The 23,457-nt window shown below is 48.5% G+C and overlaps 2 protein-coding genes across 2 annotated transcripts in view; both read right to left on the bottom strand.

The window, feature by feature from the left end:
- Positions 1-23,457, bottom strand: part of LOC310852737 (PC-esterase domain-containing protein 1B-like) — a 390,021-nt gene that overhangs the window by 208,262 nt on the left and 158,302 nt on the right. The window lies entirely within an intron of this gene.
- Positions 20,163-22,404, bottom strand: LOC310852868 (uncharacterized protein). Its single transcript, XM_083757003.1, has 2 exons — positions 22,252-22,404; positions 20,163-20,599 (listed from the first exon to the last, which is right to left on the bottom strand). Exons 1-2 carry the CDS (start codon positions 22,272-22,274, stop codon positions 20,209-20,211), a joined length of 414 nt encoding a protein of 137 aa, XP_083613129.1. The 5' UTR covers positions 22,275-22,404; the 3' UTR covers positions 20,163-20,208.

Below are 23,457 nucleotides of genomic sequence, written 5' to 3'. Positions count from 1 at the left end.
TGATCCATGAAGGGGAAGATTGGATTGATAACAGATAAATTAATTGGATATGAATTTGCTGAACAAACTCTTAAAAGGGATACAAAAAAGGGAGACGTGAGGAAGTCAGGAAAATAAGTGAATCAAAGATGAGAAATTAAAAAGAGGGATTTTTGGTTTTTTGGGTTTTTTTCTTTGTGCTTTTTGCTCTTTTGCTTTTTACTTATGTTAAATGTTTGTACTTTTTGTATTTTGTAACTTTGTATTTTGTGCTTTTATGTTTTTCTTGTGTTTTTTCTCTTTTCTGTCTGTTGTTATTCTTAAAACTTAATAAAATATTATTAAAAAAATAATAATAAACATCAGGAAGAACTTTCTGACAGAAGGAACTGTTTCACAGTGGAATGGATTCCTTCAGGAGGTGATGCACTCCCCTTCCTTGGAGGTTTTTAAGCAGAGGTTGGATGGCTATCTGTCATGGATGCTTTAATTGAGATTCCTGCCTTTCAGGGGGTTGAACTTGACGGTGCTCAGGGGTCCTTCCAACTCTACAATTCTATGAAATATGAGAGGCCTCAAGTCCGAAGTTGCTGACCCCTGGCCCATTGCATGTGGCTATCTCCATTGGCTCAGTTTCCTTCCAGTCCCCTCCAGCCTTAGGGGTGAGGCAGGCTGAAGCCGGAACAGGTAAATAAAGTGGGGAGGTGGGCTGAGTTGGGGGGGGGGGACGGGAGCACGGCATCTGGCTGCCTCTGGAAGGGAGCGCCTGACATTTCCAGCAAATGGGACGTGTCAGGTGCTCTCCCCGCCCGCTCCCCGTCGCTCGTTAAAAGCCAGACGAGCCGTGGCAGTAATTGCTTTAATTTATTTGCTTACGGCCCGGGCCATGTGGCACTCTGCGCCTTTATGGAGAACATATGGAGGACATTTATCACCATTTGGTGCAATGGGGCAGGCAGGGAGAGACACCAGGCAGGGAGGGTGTGAAGGAGAGGAGCTAAAGACTTTTATTAACTCATCTGTAATGTTAAACTTTTCCAATCAAGCCCCTGCCGAGGCTTGAATGCAGCCCGCGGGGCCGTAAAGTCGACAGGAGGAAATCTGCCAGCCCTACCGTTTGGGAATGGAACAGTCTCCCCAAATTCGGGTTGGTCCAGCACCTTGTGGAGTTTGAACTGCCACCTGTGCCGAAAAAGTGCAGTAGACGTTTGGTAGATTGTCTCCCATGTCCATTGTGTCAAATGTGGTGGGGGACCCAGGAAGACCACCCTGATTTGGAAGGAAGGGGAGAGAGGGGTCTACAGAGCTGTCCCATGGAAGATGGAGAAAGCTTGCTTCTTGCTGCTCCGGAGGTGGGACCCCAACCAACAGATTCAAACAGCAAGATTCCGACTAAACATTAGGAAGAACTTTCCCACAGTTAAGAGCCGTTCGATAGCGGAATGGAAGAACTCAGAAAGTGGTGGACATGTAAGAAAATGAAACAATTTTGGGATATGATTTATAATGAGCTGAAAAGGTTATTTAAATATACCTTCCCCAAAAAAAACCCGGAAGCCTTTTTGCTAGGCTTGATAGGTGAAGAAATAGGAAAAGTAGACCAGAGATTATTCATGTATGCCACGACTGTCGCTAGAATCTTGGAAGCCCAAAAATGGAAGTCACAGGAATTACCAACATCGGAGGAGTGGCAGACAAAAATGGTAGAATATGCAGAATTAGCAAAACTGACTTACAGGATTCGTAACCAAGAGGAAACAAAGTTCAGAAGAGAGTGGAGTAAATTTGTGAAATATATAAGTAATAATTGTAGAAGACTGTAGCAGGATTAAAATAAATCTTATGATGTGGATAGGATGTTATTAAGAAACTGCGGAAAGAAAAGTGGAAAGTGGAAAGGGAGGGAGGGAAGTCTGCGCTCAGCAGAGCGATGAAAAAACAAGTGGGTATAAGATTATGGAACTTTACTGTATTTGTTTGATTTATGTAAAAGAAAACCCAATAAAAATGCATTTTTTTAAAAAGAAGGTGATGGGCTTTCCCTCATTGGAGGTCTTTAAGCAGAGGTTAGATGCCGGGGTTCTTTAGCTGGGATTCCTGCAACACGGGGGATGGACTAGAGAGATCCCTTACATCTCTACAACTCTATAATTCTATAGAACATGTGCTTCTTTGATCCTCAGGTTGGCAGTGTGTGATGTGAAGGATGCCTGCTTGGAACCCGGAACTTTGGACGATCCACTGAACCCTCAATTAGGGGCAGGTTAAAGAAAGGACTTCACCCCGTGTGAAGTTAAACTGTGGGGTCCGCTCCCCAAAGTGGCAGCCATGGCCATCAGCTGTGCACTGCCTGCCCCTGGTGGCAAAGGTGGGTACCATAGTCCCATTCTGCCGTTCCAAGTGGAAGGGTATTATTATCCCACCAGCAGAGCAGGTTTGATCCCCGTATGGGACAGCTACATAAAGAAGGTGGACCATAAAGAAGGCTGATCGCCGAAGAATAGATGCTTTTTAATTCTGGTGCTGGAGGAGACTCTGGAGAGTCCCATGGACTGCAAGAAGATCCAACCTCTCCATTCTGAAGGAAATCAGCCCTGAGTGCTCACTGGAAGGACAGATCCTGAAGCTGAGGCTCCAAGATTCTGGCCACCTAATGAGAAGCAAAGACTCCCTGGAAAAGACCCTGATGCTGAGAAAGATGGAGGGCACAAGGAGAAGGGGACGACAGAGGATGTGATGGTGGGACAGTGTTCTCGAAGCTACCAGCATGAGTCTGACCAAACTGCGGGAGGCAGTGGAAGACAGGAGCGCCTGGCGTGCTCTGGTCCAGGGGGTCACAAAGAGTCGGACACGACTAAATGACTAAACAACAACAACATAAGAGAACAAGGGAGGTGCTCAAAGGTGAGTTCCGGCACCTCTTTTTCTAGAAAAATAGCACTATTAATCCCCTTTATTGGGACACGAGATTTCTGTTGATGCAGCCTAGAATAGCATTAGCTGTTTTTGCTGTGGCATTAAAGCGCTCTATTCTTTGAAATCACCCCCCAAACAAAAAAATATTCTGAAGTAGTGCAGATCAGATACAAGTTGCCCACAGAAGTGTGAATTCATTTCAGGAAGATGGTTGTGTGAACTCTCCTTTCTCTCTCTCCAGCCCTCCTGGCTTGGCTCCCACTTCCCGCCCCGCCAGCAGAAGCCATCAAACTCTATAACATTATCTTTCCAACATCTGCTGTAAAAGATTAATAAATCAAAGCTGGAGACAGATGACAACTTGGAGATTGCAACTCGCCCCCCTCCCAGCCCCAGTCTTTTTATTCCTCCTCCCTGTCCCACCTTGTCCCCGGTGCAGAGATGCAAGCTGGCATTTCTCTCTACCCCCACCCCACCCCAGTTCTCCTCCTCCTCCATCAAACCCCCTCCCCAGTGCCCCTCCTGCCCCCTGCCCCCCTTGCTAATTAAGAGATTGCAACTTTTAAATGATTAAAAAGTCAGAGCTAATTCTGGGCTTGCGTGCTCATCACTTATTCAGGGGAACGAGCTGGCGTGTGCAGACGGAGCCTGCGCCTGAGATAAATTAATTTACTCCAATTAGCAGAGACTGTCAAGCTGCATCATTGTCTCCCTGGCAAACCTGCTTCACACAATCCGGGAAAAAGGAAAAAGAAAAAGGGAGGAATCTGGCAGGCTCAGGGAAGTGCTGGCCTAGGACCCAGGCGACCGGGGTTCGAATTCTCACTCAGCTATAAAGCTCACTGCCTCTTGGCCTAAGCTACCTTAAAGGTAAAGGGACCCCTGACCATTAGGTCCAGTCGTGACCGACTCTGGGGTTGCGGTGCTCATCTCGCTTTACTGGCCAAGGGAGCTGGCGTACAGCTTCCGGATCATGCGGCCAGCAGGACTAAGCCGCTTCTGGCGAACCAGAGCAGCGCACGGAAACACCATTTACCTTCCCACCAGAGTGGTACCTAGTTATCTACTTGCACTTTGATGTGCTTTTGAACTGCTAGGTTGGCAGGAGCAGGGACTTAGCAACAAGAGCTCACCCCGTCGCGGGGATTCAAACCACCGACCTTCTGATCAGCAAGCCCTAGGCTCTGTGGTTTAACCCACAGCGCCACCCGCATCCCTTGCAGGGTATTAAATGATGAGGGAGAGACTCGTTGTACATCACCTCTAGCTGCTTGGAGGAGAAAGTGGGATATAAATGAAAGAAAGAAATTAACAAAGGAATGGATGTAGTCTTGAGGAGAAATGTGGAATGGCATACGGCAACTTTCTCCAGCCTGGTGCCCCCTAGACATTTTGGACTAAATCACCCATCAGCCTGAGCTCCAGACCAAAACAGATGGGGTCACCAGGAGAAAGGAAGATTGAGAGGTTATATATGATAGGGACTTGTAAAAGGGTAAAAGGGTATTAGGAATTGAATTGGAATGAATTAGAAAAAAACCCCAAACAGTGGGATATTTGTGGGGCATAGGAATTCATTCATTCCCCCCATATATATATATATATATATATATATATATATATAGTCCGAGCCCCCTGCTGAAAAAGTTTGCTGACCCCTGGACTAGACCTTTACGATAGGAAATAACCAGTAAAAAATGTTTCACAGTTATTATCATTCAGCCTGTTGCGCTTTGTGTATTGTGACAACTGTATTTGCGTAGCTAGGTATTGAACTTGTTTGGAGATATATGTTGGTGCTGTTTTGAGATGCTTCACTTTGCACAGCTGCTCCCGGTATCATTGACAGATCTCCTTCCTCCAACAACTATATGTTGCCCATAATTACTTAAGAACATCCGAAGAGCTCGCTGGATCAGGCCAGTGGAACATTCAGTCCAGCATCCTGTTCTCACAGGCGCCAACCAGAGGTTTGTGGGAAGTCTGCAAGCTGGACATCAACACCCCCACACTCTGCCCTCTTGCAATCCCCAGGAACGGATATTCAAATATTTCCTGCTTGGCCGGGGGTTGGACTCGATGGCCCTTGTGGTCTCTTCCAACTCTATGATTCTATGAAATGCAGATTGTCTGCAATGCGCAAGTCGCTATTATATTTTACTGCATAGCAGCGAAATATATTTTGGTGCACGCTCAGGTCTCCGCGCGCTGAGAGGTTTGGGGGTGGGGCTTCCAAGGCAGACCCTGGATTGGCTTCTATGGAATGATGTCCCTGACCCTGGGGGATCTTGTGATAGATGGTTAGGAACATAGGAAGCTGTCCATATAGCTCAGTGCTGCTTACACTGCCTGGCAGTGACTTTCCAGGATTTCAGCCGGGGTTCTCTCTCAACCTTACCTGGAAGTGGCAGGGATTGAACCTAGGAACTTTTTGCTTGCAAAGCAGACAATAAAAAAAATAATTTTATTATTTATACCCCACAACCGTCTGTCTGGGTCGCCTCGGCCACTCTGGGAAGCTTCCAACACACATAAAAACATAATAAAGCATCAAACATTAAAAACCTCCTGGTGTTCTACCACTGAGCTTACTGCTTATTTGCATGCACACACACATATATAGGCTGTGCACCAGGTGGAGGTTTGCAGCATTGACAGAAATCGCTCCCCCATCAGATTTCTAGGGGTACCTGCAATGACATTCCACCCTCTTTCACAGAGTCAGGCACATGCCCTACTTTTTTCTGGTTGCTATAATTTTATTTGCTTGCCAGCTCTTTCCACTATTTTCTTCATGTACAATACTAATAAGTGCCAGAAAAATAAGAGAAAAAGCATCGCCTATCTTTCCTGGTTATTTTAAATCAAGTTATTTGCACACAAAATTATGCTGGCAAAATGGCTTAGCTTGTTGGTATATATTTCTCCTCTTCGCTTTCAAATAAGACAATGTTGCTAACTGAAAGAGAGTTTGAGAGGGTCCAGTTTTTACCATTTACTTCAACAATGACCAACCTGAGAAGATAACGCGCTTGAACATCTCCCTCACCATGTCACTATTTCAACTGAGCATTTGAAAAGAGGTAGTAACCACTCTGAGAATCCGGTAAAAAAATCCAGTGATGTTCTTGCCATGGCAAGGTATTTGCCTGAGTTTACATTATGAAAGGGGATACTTGACTTGGCCAGGGCTGTTTGCTTAACAAAAAGAAAGTGGTTTGACTGTTTTAGCAACTCTCCTCTTTGACAGACCCCAGTTTCACAATGATAAAACCACAAGGTTGGGAGGGATCCCTAGAGAACATCCAGTCCAACCCCACAATAATATACACAAAGATGTTGTTGTCAAGTGCTGCTCCCAGGGTAGCAATTTTTTAATTGCACGGGACTGTTATTGGGTTTTTACTGCATGCTTTCCCAAAACAGACATGGCAGCATATGTTCAAGTTAAGGACAGAGGTTTACCTAGGGGTAGGAGAAACCAGACCCCACCAGGGAGGGTGCAAAAAATCACCCATCAGGCTATTGATTGGATGACAAATATGTGTGTGATGCACTGCTGATGTCACAGCAAAATCAAACATGGGAGAAACTCTGCATCCTTCTCACACTGCTGCACAAAGGTGTGCGATTTTTTTTCGCCCTTCTTTCTCGCTTTGCCCTCATTCCCGCTTTGAGTACTTGCTTCGAGTAAACTGTAGTAATTTCTAACGCAGGTACTGCAGTAAAGTGGGGTTTTTTCTGGGGTGGGCTCCTTGCCACGGGCGCAAGGGACCCTAGGTACACCTCTGGTTAAAGGTAAAGGGACCCCGACGGTTAAGTCCAGTCGCGGTGAACTCTACTTTACTGGAGGGTTTTGAGCAGAGGTTAGATGGCCATCAGCCATGTATGATCCAATTGAGATTCCTGCATTGCAGGGGGTTGGACTAGATGACCCTCAGGGTCCCTTCCAGGCCCTCAGTTCTATGATTTCATGTCTCCAGCTGTTTTGTTCCCATGGCAAGGTACTGCTCAGGTTTACATTACAAAAGGGAAACCTAACAGGTTTGTCCAGGGCTACCTATCTATCTACCTATCTACCTATCATCTATCAGTCACCTATCTATCTATCTATCTATCTATCTATCTATCTATCTATCTATCTATCATCTATCGTCTATCTATCTATCTATCTATCTATCTATCTATCTATCTATCTATCATCTATCTATCATCTATCTATCATCTATCATCTATCTATCTACTATCTATCTATTATCTATCTGCCTATCTGCCTATCTATCATCTATCTAATCTATCCATCATCTATCTATCATCTGTCTGTCTATCATCTATCTATCTATCTATCTATCTATCTATCTATCTATCTATCATCTATCTATCTATCTATCTATCTATCTATCTATCATCTATCTATCTATCATCTATCTATCTATCTATCTATCTATCTATCTATCATCTATCTATCTATCTATCTATCTATCTATATCTATCTATCTATCTATCTATCTATCTATCTATCTATCTATCTATCTATCATCTATCTATCTATCTATCTATCTATCTATCTATCATCTATCTATCTATCATCTATCATCTATCTATCTATCTATCTATCATCTATCTATCTTAACCACCCTATACCTGGAGGTCTCAGGGTGGTTCACAGAATATTGCAATCCAAAAGGAACAGCCTTTCTGTTGGGTAGACCCCAATCTTGCTTTTATAGAATCACAGGGCTGGGAGGGGCACCCCAGAGGACATCCAGACCAACCCCAATTCCACAACTGTGTGACGAGGTGAGAGAGAGCTGGCTCCTGAAACCACCTCCACCTGCTCTGAAAACACCGCACCTGCCTTCCCGGGGAACCTGATCCAAGCCATCGCCTTCCACATCTCTCCTTTGTTCAAATCCATTTTTGTTGCTATGTCAAGCCCAGCTGCCCAGAGCTCTCCCCCAGGTGTTCAGAGAAGTCGAGAAGGTACCGTTTTGCATAATCAGGGGGCGAGGGGGATGCAACAGCCAGCATTTCCCACATGTAACCTAAGCCAGGTTTTTCCCGCCCTGCTCTGTTTGTGGAGAGGCATCAGAGGCCAAAATCTGGCTTTTTCCTTCTGTTTTTGTTTTTCCCAGCCAAGACAGCACACCTGCTTCCCGCTGCCAGGAATCCCCCCTCAGGGAGCTGTGAGCCAGCCAAGGCTTTCGACAACCTGCTCAGCCCAAAGACTGCGCCCCTGGGTGCATGGGGATGGCATGCGGCGTGCAATGCGCTCCCCTTTCTGCTGCTGCAATTCCATGCCCCCCGCATATGAATATTCTTCTCTCCACTTCCTCGACCCACTGGCAGGGCTCCAGCCACCCCCCCTCGCCCCCTTTCCTGCTGGTGGAATGTGCTCGCGAGGGGCTCCCCAGTGGACAGTTAGCCCTCCCATTCCGAGAGAACCTTCCAGCTGGCCGATTGCTTGTGCCTGCACGTCCCTGACCCTGGGGTGCCTTCGCGCAATGCTTCTAATTAGTCATTTCACGCCACACATGCTCCTGGTCCTGGGAACGCGAAAGCAGCAGGCATCAGGCCTCTCCTTCTTCGTGCACGGCTCTCGTTCCCAAATATCAGGAAGCTGGTGCGAATCCAGCTTCCAGCCCCTGCCAGCCAGCCAGCCAGGCAAATAAGATTTCCAAGGGGGCTTGCTTGCTTCTTTTTAATAATAATAATAATAATAATAATAATAATAATAATAATAAATTTTTATACCCCGCCCTCCCCAGCCAAGGCTGGGCTCGGGGTGGCTAACAAGCAATAATAAAAACAAGTTGAATGAATAAAACTTAAAAACAAGATTAAAATACACCACTGAAACATTGAAACATCACAGGAGGAGAAAGGAAAAAAGAAAGGGGGGGTCAAATTGACTCCAAGCCAAAGGCCAGGCGGAAAGAAATCAGATCCTGCAGGGCCCTGATTTCATGAGACAGAGTGTTCCACCAGGCTGGGGCCAGTGTTGAAAAGGCCCTGGCTCTAGTAGAGGCTAATCTGACTTCCTTAGGGCCCGGGACCTCTAAGGTGTTGCTATTTATGGACCTTAAGGTCCTCCGTGGGGCAGACCGGGAGTGGTGGTCCCGTAGGTACGAGGGTCCTAGGCCTTAAGCTTTTGACTCTTCAACAGGACAGGGCGGAGTCATAGGAGGAAAGGCTGATGTGGTGGAATCTGTAGAATCTGCTTTCCTAGACAGCCGACATGCAAAGAGATGCTATACCAGCTGCACTGGCTCCCGGTGGAGTACAGGATCAGGTTTAAGGTGCTGGTTTTGACCTTTAAAGCCCTATACAGCCTAGGACCCTCGTACCTACGGGACCGCCTCTCCTGGTATGTCCCATGGAGGACCTTACGGTCTTCAAACAAAAACATCTTGGAGGTCCCTGGCCACAGGGAGGTTAGACTGGTCTCAACCAGAGCCAGGGCTTTTTCGGCTGTGGCCCCAATCTGGTGGAACTCTCTGTCCCAAGAAACCAGGGCCCTGCGGGACTTGACATCTTTCCGCAGGGCCTGCAAGACAGAGCTGTTCCACCAGGCCTTTGGCCAAGGCACAGTCTGACCCTCCTCCTTTGGTAATCCTCACAGAACTCTAGCCCAACGGTTGCCATTAATTTGATTCTGAATTGATTTTAGAACGAATTGATTTTAGAATCCCATGTTACTTTTATTGTTGTTAGCTACTCTGAGCCCGGCTTCGGCTGGGGAGGGCGGGATATAAATAAAATTTTATTTTATTATTATTATTTATGAACAGTAAAAGAAAGCGAGAGGATATTGTTAAGGACAGGGGTCGGCAAACAAAGGCCCATGGGCCAAATCAGGCCCAATGGCCTTCAGGATCCAGCCAGCGGACTGTCCGTGGATTGGTGTGGGGATTCATTTCCCTCCCCCTCCCTCACACACACCGCAGTGGCGCCTCCTCCCTCCTCCCTCCTGGCTTCTCCCTGCCCTGCCTAGAGGAGGAAGGGGGCTGGGCTGAGCCGGATGAGCGCCATTTTAAGCAGCCCCTCTCCGGAGCCAGCCCTTTCGTGCCGCTCATATTCCCTCTGCTGCCCTGGTGCTCCCGTGGTCCAGAGAGCGGAGCGGACGACCTCGCTCTGCCTACTCACAAGAAGCAGTGGCGGCAGCGGCGGTGGTGGCAGTCCCTAGAAGGCAAGTCCAGCGCCTGGGGCTGGAGCTTGGGGTTGGGGAGGAGGACTACTTGCCCCCCTCGCCTCTTCTTCCAGCTCCCACCCCCCCCCCACCCCCAGTGCTGCTTCTCCGGCCCGCCACAAGGTCTGAGGGACAGTGGACCAGCCTGCGGCTAAAAAGATTTGCCGACCCCCTGGTTCAGGAGATAAGAAGAGCCAGCCAAATCAGGCCCATGACCCATCTACTCCAGTCTTCTCTTCTCACAATAGACAACCAGACGCTTGTGGGAAACCCATGAGCAGGATTCAAACACAAGAGCATCTCTCCTGTGGTTTCCAACAACGGGTATTCAGTAGCATTGCTGCCTGTGGGTGCAGAGCAGAGCCATTGTGGCATGTAGCCATCGAGAGCCCTCTCGAGAGCCAGCGTGGTGTAGTGGTTAAGAGCAGTGGACTTGTAATCTGGTGAACCGGGTTCGCTTCCCTGTTCCTCCACCTGCAGCTGCTGGGTGACCTTGGGCCAGTCACACTTCTCTGAAGTCTCTCAGCCCCACTCACCTCACGGAGTGTTTGTTGTGGGGGAGGAAGGGAAAGGAGAATGTTAGCCGCTTTGAGACTCCTGAAGGGGAGTGAAAGGCGGGATATCAAATCCAAACTCTTCGTCTTCTTCTCTCCTCCATGAATTTGTCTAACCATCTTTTAAAGTCATCTAGAGGGGGAAAGGTTAAAAAAAGGTAAAGGACCCCTGGATGGTTAAGTCCAGTGAAAGGTGACCATGGGGTGTGGCACTCATCTCGCTTTCAAGCTTTGTCCAAAGACAGCTTTCCAGGTAAAGTGGCCAGCATGGCTAAACCGCTTCTGGTGCAATGGGACACCATGATGAGTGCCAGAGCGCATGGAAATGCCGTTTACCTTCCCGCTGGAGCGGTACCTATTTATCTACTTCCACTGGTATGCTTTTGAACTGCTAGGTTGGCAGGAGCAGGGACAGAGCAACGGGAGCTCACCCCGTCACAGGGATTCGAACCGCCGACTTTCTGATTGGCAAGCCCGAAAGGCTTAGTGGTTTAGACCACAGCGCCACCTAGAACTTATGGGCAGCCAATAAAACTGAAAGTTGGAAGATTCAAGACAGATAAACGATGCAGCGTGTTAAATTATGGAGGCAGTAATGGCCACCAACCCAAAAGACTTTAAAAGATGATTGGAGGAGGAGAGAGAGCTATCAATGGCTATCAGTCAGCACGGTTTGGCTCTGTCTCTGACTGTGGCAGCAGCACTTCTGAATACCCTTTGCTGGAGGCCACAGGAGGAGAGAGATGCTCTCATGATCGAATTCTGCTCACAGGATTCCCACAGATATCTGAGAAGAGGGCACTGGACTAGATGGGCACCAGTGCCATTATTATAATAGAACAAGGGAGGCCTTCGTGGTGAGGTCCAGCACCTCTTTTTCTAGAAAAATGCCACTGCTTAGAACATTAGAGGAGCCTGATGGATGAGGCCAGTAGCCCACCTGGACCAGTGGCCAGATCTCCCAGTGGCCAGCCACATGCCCGTGAAAAAAAGGCAGTCACGGAACCAAGAAATTACACAAAACAAAAGAATTACTGTGAAAATCCCTGAAACGAGAAGTAATCGACTTGTAAAACTTGTCATTGAGGTTTTGATACCTTTTTTGTAAACTCAAGGAAGCATTTCAGCCCTGCTCTTGAGTTTGTTTGATATCACTTAAAATCATTTAAGGTTTATAATTTCTTTATTTCCTTCTGAGGAAACTGATTCGTTCAGTGAAATGGGTTTTGTAGCTGGCATCTCGTTAAGTCTTTAATTCTAGGTTAACTTTTCCTTAATTTTTTTGATTTTTGTTATTTAATTCAATTCTATAGTCGATTACTTCTCGTTTCAGGGATTTTCACAGTAATTCTTTTGTTTTGTGTACATGCCTGTAGCAAGCAGGATTCGAACACAAGAGCTCTCTCCCTTTTCCAGCAAATGGCATTCAGAAGCGCTGCTGCCTGTGACCTTGCAGGCAAAGCATAGCCCTATGTCATGAGGCACAAAGAGTGCTGCGTGTGCATGTGTGCGTGTTGCCCAGGCTCTCCCCACAGTGCGCGGCCCCACAACTTCCTTTTCAAACCCTGCGCAGGTCCATGCACAATCTCTCGCTCTAATACTTTTGCTGTGGCTCCTCGCCTCCTCTGCCCCAGCCCTTTGCCAAATGTTCCATGGCTTGTTTTCTTGTTCCCCGATCCTCCTTGGGGAGGCTTAAATTGGTCACCTGGGAGCGCAGCACGGCCTCCCCAGGGACATCCCTCCTGCCATTTCTGAAGTCATCCAAAACACCACTGGAGTCTGGAGGGTCCCAATTAGAGAGCGGTAACCGGATCAGACACAGAGTCTGGCAGGGGACACATTAGCCGGCTGCGTACCTCCTTCTCCTCCTCCTCCTCTTCTGCCAAACTCTTGTTGATGTGTCTTCCATCGCCTGCCTTGCCCCAGGGACTGCCTACTTAGCTCAGCTCTGCAAAGTGGCTCCATCCTGCCCCCTGGAAGCCACTCTGCCAAATAGCACCCACAGAAAGCACCTTGCTTGACTCCTGGGCCAGAAGGAGAAACACAACGGGCTTATCCACATTAATATCTCGCCCACCTTTTTCCAGGCACAGAAGACACCTTAAAGCTCAGTGTCAGAACGTTGGTTTAATCCCATTTATTCATTTTGCCCTGGAGTTTTTCCTGAGGAAAACCACTCTTAAAAGCTGAAGCTCCACAAATGGCAATTCAGCTTTTCTGCAGGTTGCCGTTTGCTCCGATTGAGCTTTAGAATCACAGCATTGAAGGGTTGGAAGGGACACCGAGGGTTAATTCTGTGTCCAGGGCAGCTGTCTCCCAGCTCTATCTGGTACACAGGATGAGAACCTCCCTGCCCACAGACTGTCTCTCCAGAGTGGTGCATGCTCTGGTTATCTCCCGCTTGGACTACTGCAATGCACTCTATGTGGGGCTACCTTTGAAGGTGACCCGGAAACTGCAACTAATCCAGAATGCGGCAGCTAGACTGGTGACTGGGAGCGGCTGCCAGGACCATATAACACCAGTCCTGAGAGATCTGCATTGGCTCCCAGTACGTTTCCAAGCACAATTCAAAGTGTTGGTGCTGACCTTTAAAGCCCTAAACGGCCTTGGTCCAGTATACCTGAAGGCGTCTCCACCCCCATTGTTCTGCCTGGATGCTGAAGTCCAGCTCTGAGGACCTTCTGGTGGTTTCCTCGCTGCGAGAAGCAAAGCTACAGGTAACCAGGCAAAGGGCCTTCTCGGTGGTGACGCCCACCCTGTGGAACACCCTCCCACCAGATGTCAATGAGATAAACAACTACATGACATTTAGAAGACATCTGAAGGCAGCACTGTTCAGGGAAGTTTTTTATGTGTGACATTTTAATTTACTTTTAATCTTTGTTGGAAGCCACACAGAGTGGCTGGGGAAACCTAGCCAGATGGGAGGGGTACAAATAAATTATTATTATTATTATTATTATTACACGCTGCTCACAAAAGCAGTTCACAATGCCCCTGAGCTGCTGCGTTCCCCTCCCCACAGCCACCCTCTGAAAGCCAAGAAGTATGCAGCAGGCACATTCCAGCCCCCCATCTTCCCAGCTGCCTTCTAGCTGGAGGGCGCCTGCGAGGGACTTGCTGGCTCGGGTGTCCTGCAGGCCCAGTGCTGCCCAGTTCAGGGCCAGGATCATGCCAGTCACGTCCCCCTCACGCACCCTCAGTCGCTCTGCCTGAGCTCCCAGCCCCCAGGCAGTGCATATTCAAACTGTGCAACTCTCTCTTCTCATAGTTGTGGGGCCTTTTGGATCCAATCCCCAACATTTCAGAGCTCGGAAGGCAATACACGAATCTCCCTTTGCCTCCGCAGCACCCTGCAAGCTGAACGGGAAAGGAGATCCATTGTGAGGTTATAACTTTGGACTGTTTTATTCGGAGAAGTTTGGCCAGGAGGGCCGTTTACCATGTGAGCTGGAAGATTTTGATGGAGACCGGTATTAGGATCCTCTTTGTGAAGAAGAAGATGAGGATGGGAGGGACCAGGGAGAGGACGAAGGCGAAGAGCGAGGGAAGCAGCCGCCCGAAGAAGGTGTCCAAGATGGGCCGAGTCGACCTGGCGAACAAGACGATGGAGGGGATCACATGGTCGTAGATGATGAAGAAGGGGAGGAGGAGGAAGAAGAGGAGGACGAAGCTTATGCGGAGGAGGAGGTCGCAGAAGAGGAGCGTGAAGATGATGGAGAGAAGCTTCCGGAAGCAGCGGAAGATGCCTCTCACGGTGATGCGGAAGGCCATGCTCTGCCAAAGGGTCTACCCGGGAGCTCACTCAGCGTGGGCAGATGGCTGTAGGGGCTCCTCTGCTGTGGCACCGTCCCTGCGAGGGAAGAGAGAAAGGACTGGAGGATCATGGGAGCGCGAAACATGGGTTGAAGGAAAGACAGTTGCCCATCCACTTCCCGCCGTGTCTACGTTTTGTGGTGATATAATTGATTGGACACTATCCTGAAATTCTAAACAAAATGAAGAGTAGGGACTCAGCTAAGGTAAAGGTAAAGGGACCCCTGACCATTAGGTCCAGTCGTGACTGACTCTGGGGTTGCAGCGCTCATCTCGCTTTACTGGCTGAGGGAGTCAGCGTACAGCTTCCGGGTCATGTGGCCAGCATGACTAAGCCGCTTCTGGCGAACCAGAGCAGCGCATGGAAACACTGTTTACCTTCCCGCCAGAGCAGTACTTATTTATCTACTTGAACTTTGGCGTGCTTTCGAACTGCTAGGTTGGCAGGAGCAGGGACCAAGCAACGGGAGCTCACCCCGTTGCGGGGATTCGAACTGCACACTTTCTGATCGGCAAGTCCTAGGCTCTGTAGTTTAACCCACAGCGCCACCCATGTCCCTCAGCTACACAGCTGCATATAAAACATTTTAAGTGTGTTTCAAGTGCAGTATACAATGTGACGCTAGATGAGCCTTATGGAAAATTCAATATTATTGTTATTTTTAAAAGCATTTTCAGAACGGTTTTTATACACATGTAGATTCCACCTAGCATTTAAACATGCCTTGATTCTGGAATTCTCTGGATACTGAATCTTGTGGCCTGTATCAGTCTCTGTACTTGTGCAATGACTTTACTACTTTATAGCCACAGCCACAGCCCCTTCTAAAATCATACGAGCTTCTAAGATTGTACCCATATCTCATTATTATACAATAATACAGTAACCCTCGGGTTGCGAACGTGATTCATGCGGGATGCACGTTCGCAACCTGCAGCGGCGCGTCTGCACACGCGCGAGTTGTGATTTGGCGCTTCTGCGCATGCGCAAAGCATGATTTAGCACTTCTGCTCATGCACAACCTCTGAAACCTGGAAGTAACCCGTTCTGGTACTTCCGGGTTTCAGCAGGTCCGTAACCCGAAAAAACGCAACTTGAAGCATCTGTAACCCGAGGTATGACTGTAAAAATTAGGGACGCATTGCAACCATCTCTGCAGATCTCCACATGTTGCCTTTCAGCTAGAGCCACTATTTTTCATGCATGTACATGGACATACGATTTGAAGTGCTCCAATCTCATTTTTTCTAATTGACTTGTATTTTCCTATACACAGCATAGCTTGAGCACCATTTTTCTTGTAATGGAAGCGCCCTGTGTTTTCAGTGTCCCTCAATCCTTGGCTTTGCAGCATACAGAAAAACAACTCAGCAATGTTCTTCCCAAACACTTTCTCCAGAGTGACCTTAGGAGCCAATCCTCAGTGGCCGACTCACCTCCTTTCACTCTGATTGGCTCCCATCAGCACAAGGCGTGAGAATGCTTCCTATCAGTGGCTAAAGAAAATCCCCTTTCTTGCTGAATGGGTGGCTCTAGAACCTTGGAATCAGGAACCCTGCTGTAGAAACAGGAGCGGGTCTTCAACCCCCTACGACCCCAGATCACAACCAGTGGCATCGCAATGGGGGGCATGGTGCCCCCAGGTGCCATGTCTGGGGGGGGTGACAAGACACCCCGCGGGAGCTTGCGGAGGCATGAGCAGCCATTGGGCCGCCGCAGCCACATATAGAGGATCCTCCATTCACGGCTGCAGCCACAAGCAGAGGATCCCGACGCTGGCAGCAAACCACTATGTACAGCGCATGTGCAGCGTCACATGCATGCGCTGTACAAACGACAATGCACATGCGCTGTACATAGTGGTTTGCTGGCGGCGGCGCTCCAGCGCTGTACGAGCGGCGGTGGGATCCCTCCATCGCCGCTACAGCCACGAGCAGAGGACCCTTGCACTGTCCATATGGCACTGGAGCGCCAGCAAACCGCTATGTACAGCTCATGTGCAGCATCATTACTTATAGTGCATGCGTCGTACATAGTGGCACCGCATATGCTCCCTATGTAGCGACACCCCGCCCTGGGTGTTATGATGCCTTTATTCTCCCCCTGATCACGACACCTCTTCCAGTAAGTCCTTGGTTCATCACCACCACTGAAAAGCCATAAATCTCCAGTCCTTCATCACCTTCCCTTTTCTTTCTGATCATTATTCATGGAATCATGGAATCATAGAATTGTAGAGTTGAAAGGGACCCAAGGGTCATCCAGCCCAACCCTCTTCAATGCAGGAAACTCAACCGAAGCATCCATGATAGATGGCCATCCAAGCTCTGCTTAAAAGCCTGTGAGGAAGGAGAGATTTTGTAGCTCTGCTCAAGAGCCTTCGAGGCAGATGTGGGGAGACTCTGGCCAAACAGATGTTGCTGAACTACAACTCCCATCATCCCCGATGTGTTTAGAGTTGTAGTTTAGAGATGAGCTTAGCAACATCTGGAGGTGTGGGTCAGCTACCTCTGGAGGTGCCAAAGGTTCTCCACATCTGTCTCCCAGGCAAACCAGGTAATAATAACAAGCATTGGGCAAGGCATGTCCTGCCTGTTTTCTTTGAGTCAAGCCAACTTTCTGAAAGGGCTCGTCTACCCAACTGCCATTTGTTACAATTCAGCACTAAACCGCAGAGGAAAGTGGCCATTTGTCAGGAGCTCTTCAGCTGGGATTCCTGAATTGCAGGGGTTTGGACTAAATGGCCCCTGGGAGTACCTACAATGCCATGGCTAAAGGTTTTGACCTTTAAAGTCCTATGTGGCCTAGGACCCATGTACCCACGGGACCGCCTCTCCTGGTATGCCCTGCGGAGGACCTTAAGGTCCACAAATAACAACACTTTGGAGGTCCCGAGCCTCAAGGAGGTTAGATTGGTTTCAACTAGGGCCAGGGCCTTTTCAGCACTGGCCCCGACGTGGTGGAACGCTCTGTCACAAGAGACCAGGGCCCTGCGGGACTTGACATCTTTCCACAGGGCCTGCAAGACAGAGCTGTTCCACCTGACCTTTGGTTTGGACTCAGTCTGACCCTTATGTTTCCCTCCCCTTATGGTCTTGATTTATCGGCTGTTTTCAAATGAGGCTGCATTTTAAATTGCATTTTAACTTATATTTTAAATTGGGTTTGTTTTTTCCTCTCTTTCCCCCCTATTATGTTTTTACTGTGATTTTATTGGTGTTAGCCGCCCTGAGCCCAGCTCTGGCTGGGGAGGTCAGGGTATAAATAAAATTTATTATTATTATTGAAGTGAAGGACATGAGGCAGGAGTTGATAATGCAGGTGAGCTGTGGGCAGGTGAGCTGCAAGCAAGCTGCCGGCCAGCTCTGTAGAGGCTCCTTTTATTGACACAATATGCAAACCCAGGCAGATACATTTTGGGCTGTGATCTTTACAAGTCTTCCAGTCCCGAGATCATGGGGTGGTACAAAGCTACAGTGGTACCTCGGGTTATATATGCTTCAGGTTACAGACTCCGCTAACCCAGAAATAGTACCTCGGGTTAAGAACTTTGCTTCAGGATGAGAACAGAAATCATGCTCCAGCGGTGCAGTGGCAGCAGGAGGCCCAATTAGCTAAAGTGGTGCTTCAGGTTAAGAACAGTTTCAGGTTAAGAATGGACCTCCGTAACGAATTAAGTACTTAACCCGAGGTACCACTGTATTTTGGCACCTGTTTCCACCTGAGACAAAGGTCTCAGAGACAAAGGTTACAGACAGGACACCGCAGACTACTGAGACCGCAAAAAGTTAGACAGAGGGCAAGATGTTCAGACAGCTGTGGATTTATCTGTGACGGGGAGTGTGCCCCACACCCCAAGGTCATGCATGCAGACAGCTGAGGCTGCCTGTGGCCGGGGAGTGTGCTCCGCACCCAGCGATCATCCTTATTATTATTATTATTATTATTATTATTATTATTATTATTACTCTGTGAAGCCCCAGGACTCAGGGACCAGGGAGTGGCAACAATGCTGGTGAGCAAAAGGCAAACAGGTGAGAGGGATCCTTCCTGCTTCTAAGCAGGGAGGAACCTGACTTGCCCGATGTAGTGGAGTGGACCCACCTTGTTCCTCGCACCATCTGCACTGTGCCTGCTGTCCCATTGGCCTGACTGACTGAACTCACGCCCGACCTCTGTCCGTCTTCCAAATGAGTGGAGCCCTCTCTCCTGCCATGGTTCCTCAACAGCCTTGGGCTGCTGCCAGGGCTCTGTCACCCTGTCATGCTTCCTTCCGGTGATGTCACAAATGGGTGTGGTCTTATTGGAAGGCCCAGCTGACTCCAGGCTGTCAGGAAGTGAGGAAAGGGCACTGGGAGGCAAGTCCAGCAGCGTGGTGTCACTGCCATTTGAGATGGTGCTAAAAGCCACTGACATGGGTGTTCAAAGGTTTAGGCTTTGGTGGTAAGCATCATGTGGGTCGCCAGCCCTTCAGAGAGATGCCACCCAACCTGAGAAGGTTCAAAGTCAGCATGGCTGCATTCTTGAGCCAACCGTGTGATTCTGAGGCGCAAAAGGCCAATACGGTTCCAAGTTGTCCCAACCTGAGCATGGTTTCCTGGTGATTGTTATAGGAAATCTGCTAATCCCTAATTCCTGACACATCCAGTTTCTGCTTGTAAAGACCCCTAATGAAACAGAGAGTCCACTATCTTCTGAGGCAGCCTGTTGCAATGTTGAGCAACAGGCATTGTTGGATGTCCATCCTACTGTTTTGGGGAAATTGCAGTCAAACATAAATATGTATGAATACTAGTTAGTGCATGAAGAGGTTAAGACCACGGAGTGAAATTCCTAGACACAGCTAGGTCAACCCCCTCTTCTCCAATGCAGGTGGAAGTGAAACCTTCTCTTCCCTCTATCTCCACAACATGTAACTGACCATGGAAGATGTGTCTAAGCAAGCTGCAAGCTCAGAGCATGTGTTTGAAGCTATGTTGCTGTATTTCCTATCCAAAAGTTTTCTGCCTGTGTTCTCCTTGCTGCTGCTTGAATAAATGCATGAATCTGACCTTTGAATTTGTAAGTAAAGCATTTAAACTTATTTAGCAGTGTGTAGTCTGTTCACTGCAAGAGGAGTAGAGAGAGGAGGGTGCTTTGCTACTGGGTTAAACAGGACAAAAGTTTTAGCAGCCTGCAACCTTCTGATCAGCAAGTCCTAGGCTCTGTGGTTTAACCCACAGCGCCACCCGCCTCCCTGGTTTTCGCCTACCTCATAGCAAATCGTCACAACTTTCTTGATATTGGCGGTTAGGCATTGGTATTGTTCTATAGGTGAAAAAGGAGGGGAGGTAGCACCATCACCTGCCCCACATATTGAAGGGAAGTCCGATAAAGGATTCCGGGGGGCGTGGCCCTGTCTGAAGTCTGAGGAGGAGAGGGCCTAAGGCATGCCCCCAATCGGTCGCCCCGGGGGAGTTCCTAGTCGATGTGCACCAGCAGGACTCCCCCTACTGGTGGTTAACCCTTCCCGGACTTCAAGCGGATGGGCTGGAGTCGGATATAGTCGGTTAGGACCAATGCCTAAGCCAATACCGCTCATTACCTGTAACCAATAAAGTTGTGGCCTTATTTAGCCCATTAACCTTAATAATCGTGTCATGTGTCGTTATTTCCACTGGGGGGTAGGAAGCCGCCACGCAAGCAGGAGCTCAGACCACGCGGCTGGTTCATGGTGCTTGTATTGAGCTGGATCCACAGGATGGCTGTCCTCACCAGGCCAGCCGCAGCAGCCTGAAATAGCTGGGGAGCAGGAAGAGGTGCAGGCAGCAGCCGGCGGTCAGCGGCAGCAGTAAGGCACCCAGGAAAATCAGAAGGGCCCCGAGCACTTCGTTGTAGAAGACTTCTGTGGCGGGAGCCAAGGCATCCATGAAGACCAGGGAAGCAGGGACCATGCGGTCGTGCAGGACGGCGAGTGGGATGGAGAGGGAGACGACAACATGGAACATGATCTCCGCCAGGAAGATGCTGTAGACCAGCACGGCCAGGATGAGCAGCGTCTGCTCCAGGGCCCCCAGGATCTTGCTTGCAATGGAACGCAGGCCGAGGAAGGTCTTCGACCTTGGAGACAGAGGGGCCTTCTCCTCGGGTGACACATTCAGCCTAGAGGGGGCAGAAACAGAGGCAAGGGAACACGTGACCTCGTTTGCTCTTTAAGGGTATGCGATCTACTGATAAAGCAACAGCTAACAGGGAATGAAACAGAAGGAATGGATTGTGAATGACAGTGGCACCTTGGTTCTCAAACTTAATCCGTTCCAGAAGTCCATTCCAAAACCAAAGCGTTCCAAAACCAAGGCGCGCTTTCCCACAAAAAGTAATGCAAAGTGGATTAATCCGTCCCAGACTTTTAAAAACAACCCCTAAAACAGCAATTTAACATGAATTCTACTATCTGACGAGACCATTGATCCATAAAATGAAAGCAATAAGCAATGAACGGTAGTCACATAATCAATCAATCAGTAGCTAAACTGGGTTCCACACAGTCACAAAAACCAACAAGAGAGAGCCGTAAAAACAAAAATGCAAACTAAATAGCACAAACAGATAGACCTAAGTGTAACACTCAAAAAGGACGTGTGGCACTCAAAGTGGAAGCAAAACACTAAAAAATGGAGCACATTCGGCTTCTTAAAAAAGTTCACCAACTGGAACACTTACTTCCATGTTTGCAGTGTTTGGGTTCCAAGTTGTTTGAGTACCAAGGCGTTTGAGAACCAAGGTACCACTGTACAGATGTTATATCAAGCAACAAGGGGGGGAGAGAACGGGAATAAATCTAGGACAAAGAGCAGGGAGTCCATTTTTTGGAAAAGCTGCATACGCAGAATTAATATGGAAATAATAAGTAATGTTTAAAAATAGATAGGCAAGGGGATGTGTAAACTCTTTTGTTCTTTACAATATTGTTTGGTAAATGTACAAGTGGGAATTGATATACCGACAGCTGATAGATAACGGGAGTTGAACATAAGGAATAGATTGTGAATTAGAGATAAATGTATAATATTAAGCAGCAATAAGGGGAAAACAGGGACTTTTTTAGGCTCAAGAGCAGTTAGATCACCTGGGGTCTCAGACAGGTTTGTTGATCAGAGAGGCATTTGTCTGCAAGTGTGTGATCCACCCTTAAATTACAGCCCTTGTAAAAATAAAGAGGCAATCTGGGATACCTTAGGTTACCTTTAAAAGGTAAAGGTAAAGGACTCCTGACAGTTAAGTCCAGTTGTGAACGACTCTGGGGTTGCGGCACTCATCTCACTTTACAGGCCGAGGGAGCTGATGATTGTCCGCAGACAGTTTTTCAGGGTCATGTGGCCAGCGGGACTAAGCTGCTTCTGGCGAACCAGAGCAGCGCACGGAAACGCCGTTTACCTTCCTGCTGGAGCGGTACCTATTTATCTACTTGCACTTTTTGGCGTGCTTTCAAACTGCTAAGTTGGCAGGAGCAGAGACTGAGCAACAGGAGCTGACCCTGCTGTGGGGATTTGAACCGCTGAACTTTCTGATTGGCAAGCCCAAGAGAGGTATTTTGGCCTGGCTGCGCTGTGTCCTTGGACTCTGAGCATGCCTCATGTTCACCTGTTTAGGTGATACAGGGATTGTACATAAACTAGGCTACTCTACTTTGTTGGCATTCATCTGGCTCCAGTCATCTGTTGGAGTCTATGAGTCCTTGTGTTGGGATTTGCCCACTGAGAATCACCCTAAGAGCCCCACATACAGAGGCACCGCGGCAATCTCCTACTCACCGGCTGCCTTCTGAACGAGCCATTTCTATCCCTGGGTGTTGTCCTCCCACACGCAGCCTGTCTTCATTCCTTCATCCAGATCTTTCCCCTCTCAGCTGGGCTCCAGCTCTTGCCAGCCAAACTGCTCTTGTGGCCTCTGCAAGGTCCATTATCCCGGTGGGACAAGCAAGCTGATGACCACATCACCTGGCGCTGATGTCATAAATTAGGTTGGGTAGCCCAGAGGCTGGCTAAGAGGGGCCAGGTGGTGGAAGCATCTCAGCTCCTTCACCTAGTTAGGCCAAAGGGACAGGATCACAGGAAGCTGCCATATACAGAGTGAGACCCATTCACAGACCCTCTAAGTGTCCCTATTTTCCATATGTTCTTCCACATTCCCTTGCTGGTGAAAGAATTGCACTGGTTCCCTGTTAGCTACCAGTAGGGGCACCAATTCCTGGGGGTCGAGCCCATTCTGATATCCCCTTCATTTTGGGCTAGGGGATGCTCCCCACCCCAAAACAGCTTCGGCCCAGTATACCTGAAGGAGTGTCTCCACCCCCATCGTTCTGCCTGACACTGAGGTACAGCTCTGAGGGCCTTCTGGCGGTTCCCTCCCTGCAAGAAGTGAGGTTACAGAGAATCAGGCAAAGGGCCTTCTTGGTAGTGGCGCCCTCCTTGTGGAACGCCCTCCCATCAGATGTCATGGAAATAAACAACTATCTGACTTTTATAAGACATCTGAAGGCAGCCCTGTTTAGGGAAGCTTTTAATGTCTGATGTTTTATCCCATTATTATTATTATTATTATTATTATTATTATTATTATTATCATTAATTCTGTTGGGTGCCCCCCAGAGTGGCTGGGGAAACCCAGCCAGATGGGCTGGGTGTAAATAATAAATGATGATGATATCCAAAAAGCATGAAGGTGAAGCATGGAGCCAACTGGAGCACAGCTCTAGTGGCTGGCTCCTTCTTCTCTGCCGTGGAGGGGAAGGAGGCAGTGCCAAGAGGTAGTGGAGAAGTCACCAGCCATTGAAGCCATGCAGCCGCCATGTTTGTGTCAGGATCTCAGGCCAACACAAGCAAGCTTCGATAAGAACTAATGAGCCTCTGGCAGTTTTATGGTACATTTATTTACAATTTACACACAAAGAGCAGCACAAGGCCATCCGCCGTTTGGTCACGAGTTGCTCACTCTGAATCTCCACCCCTGCTGCAACA

The sequence above is a fragment of the Podarcis gaigeae genome, assembly GCF_964106915.1.
Source record: "Podarcis gaigeae genome assembly, chromosome: 9".
NCBI classification, from domain to species: domain Eukaryota; kingdom Metazoa; phylum Chordata; class Lepidosauria; order Squamata; family Lacertidae; genus Podarcis; species Podarcis gaigeae.
This window is presented reverse-complemented; position numbering and strand designations above follow the sequence as displayed.

What these genes read in the sequence shown, in the direction of transcription:
- LOC310852868 (XM_083757003.1), bottom strand. Translation starts at nt 22,274, where the DNA reads ATGGCTCGTTCAGAAGGCAGCCG. An exon ending in GCTCGTTCAGAAGGCAGCCG is followed by an intron (nt 20,600 to 22,251) that starts GTGAGTAGGAGA and finishes TGCCCCCTCTAG; the next exon opens with GCTGAATGTGTCACCCGAGG.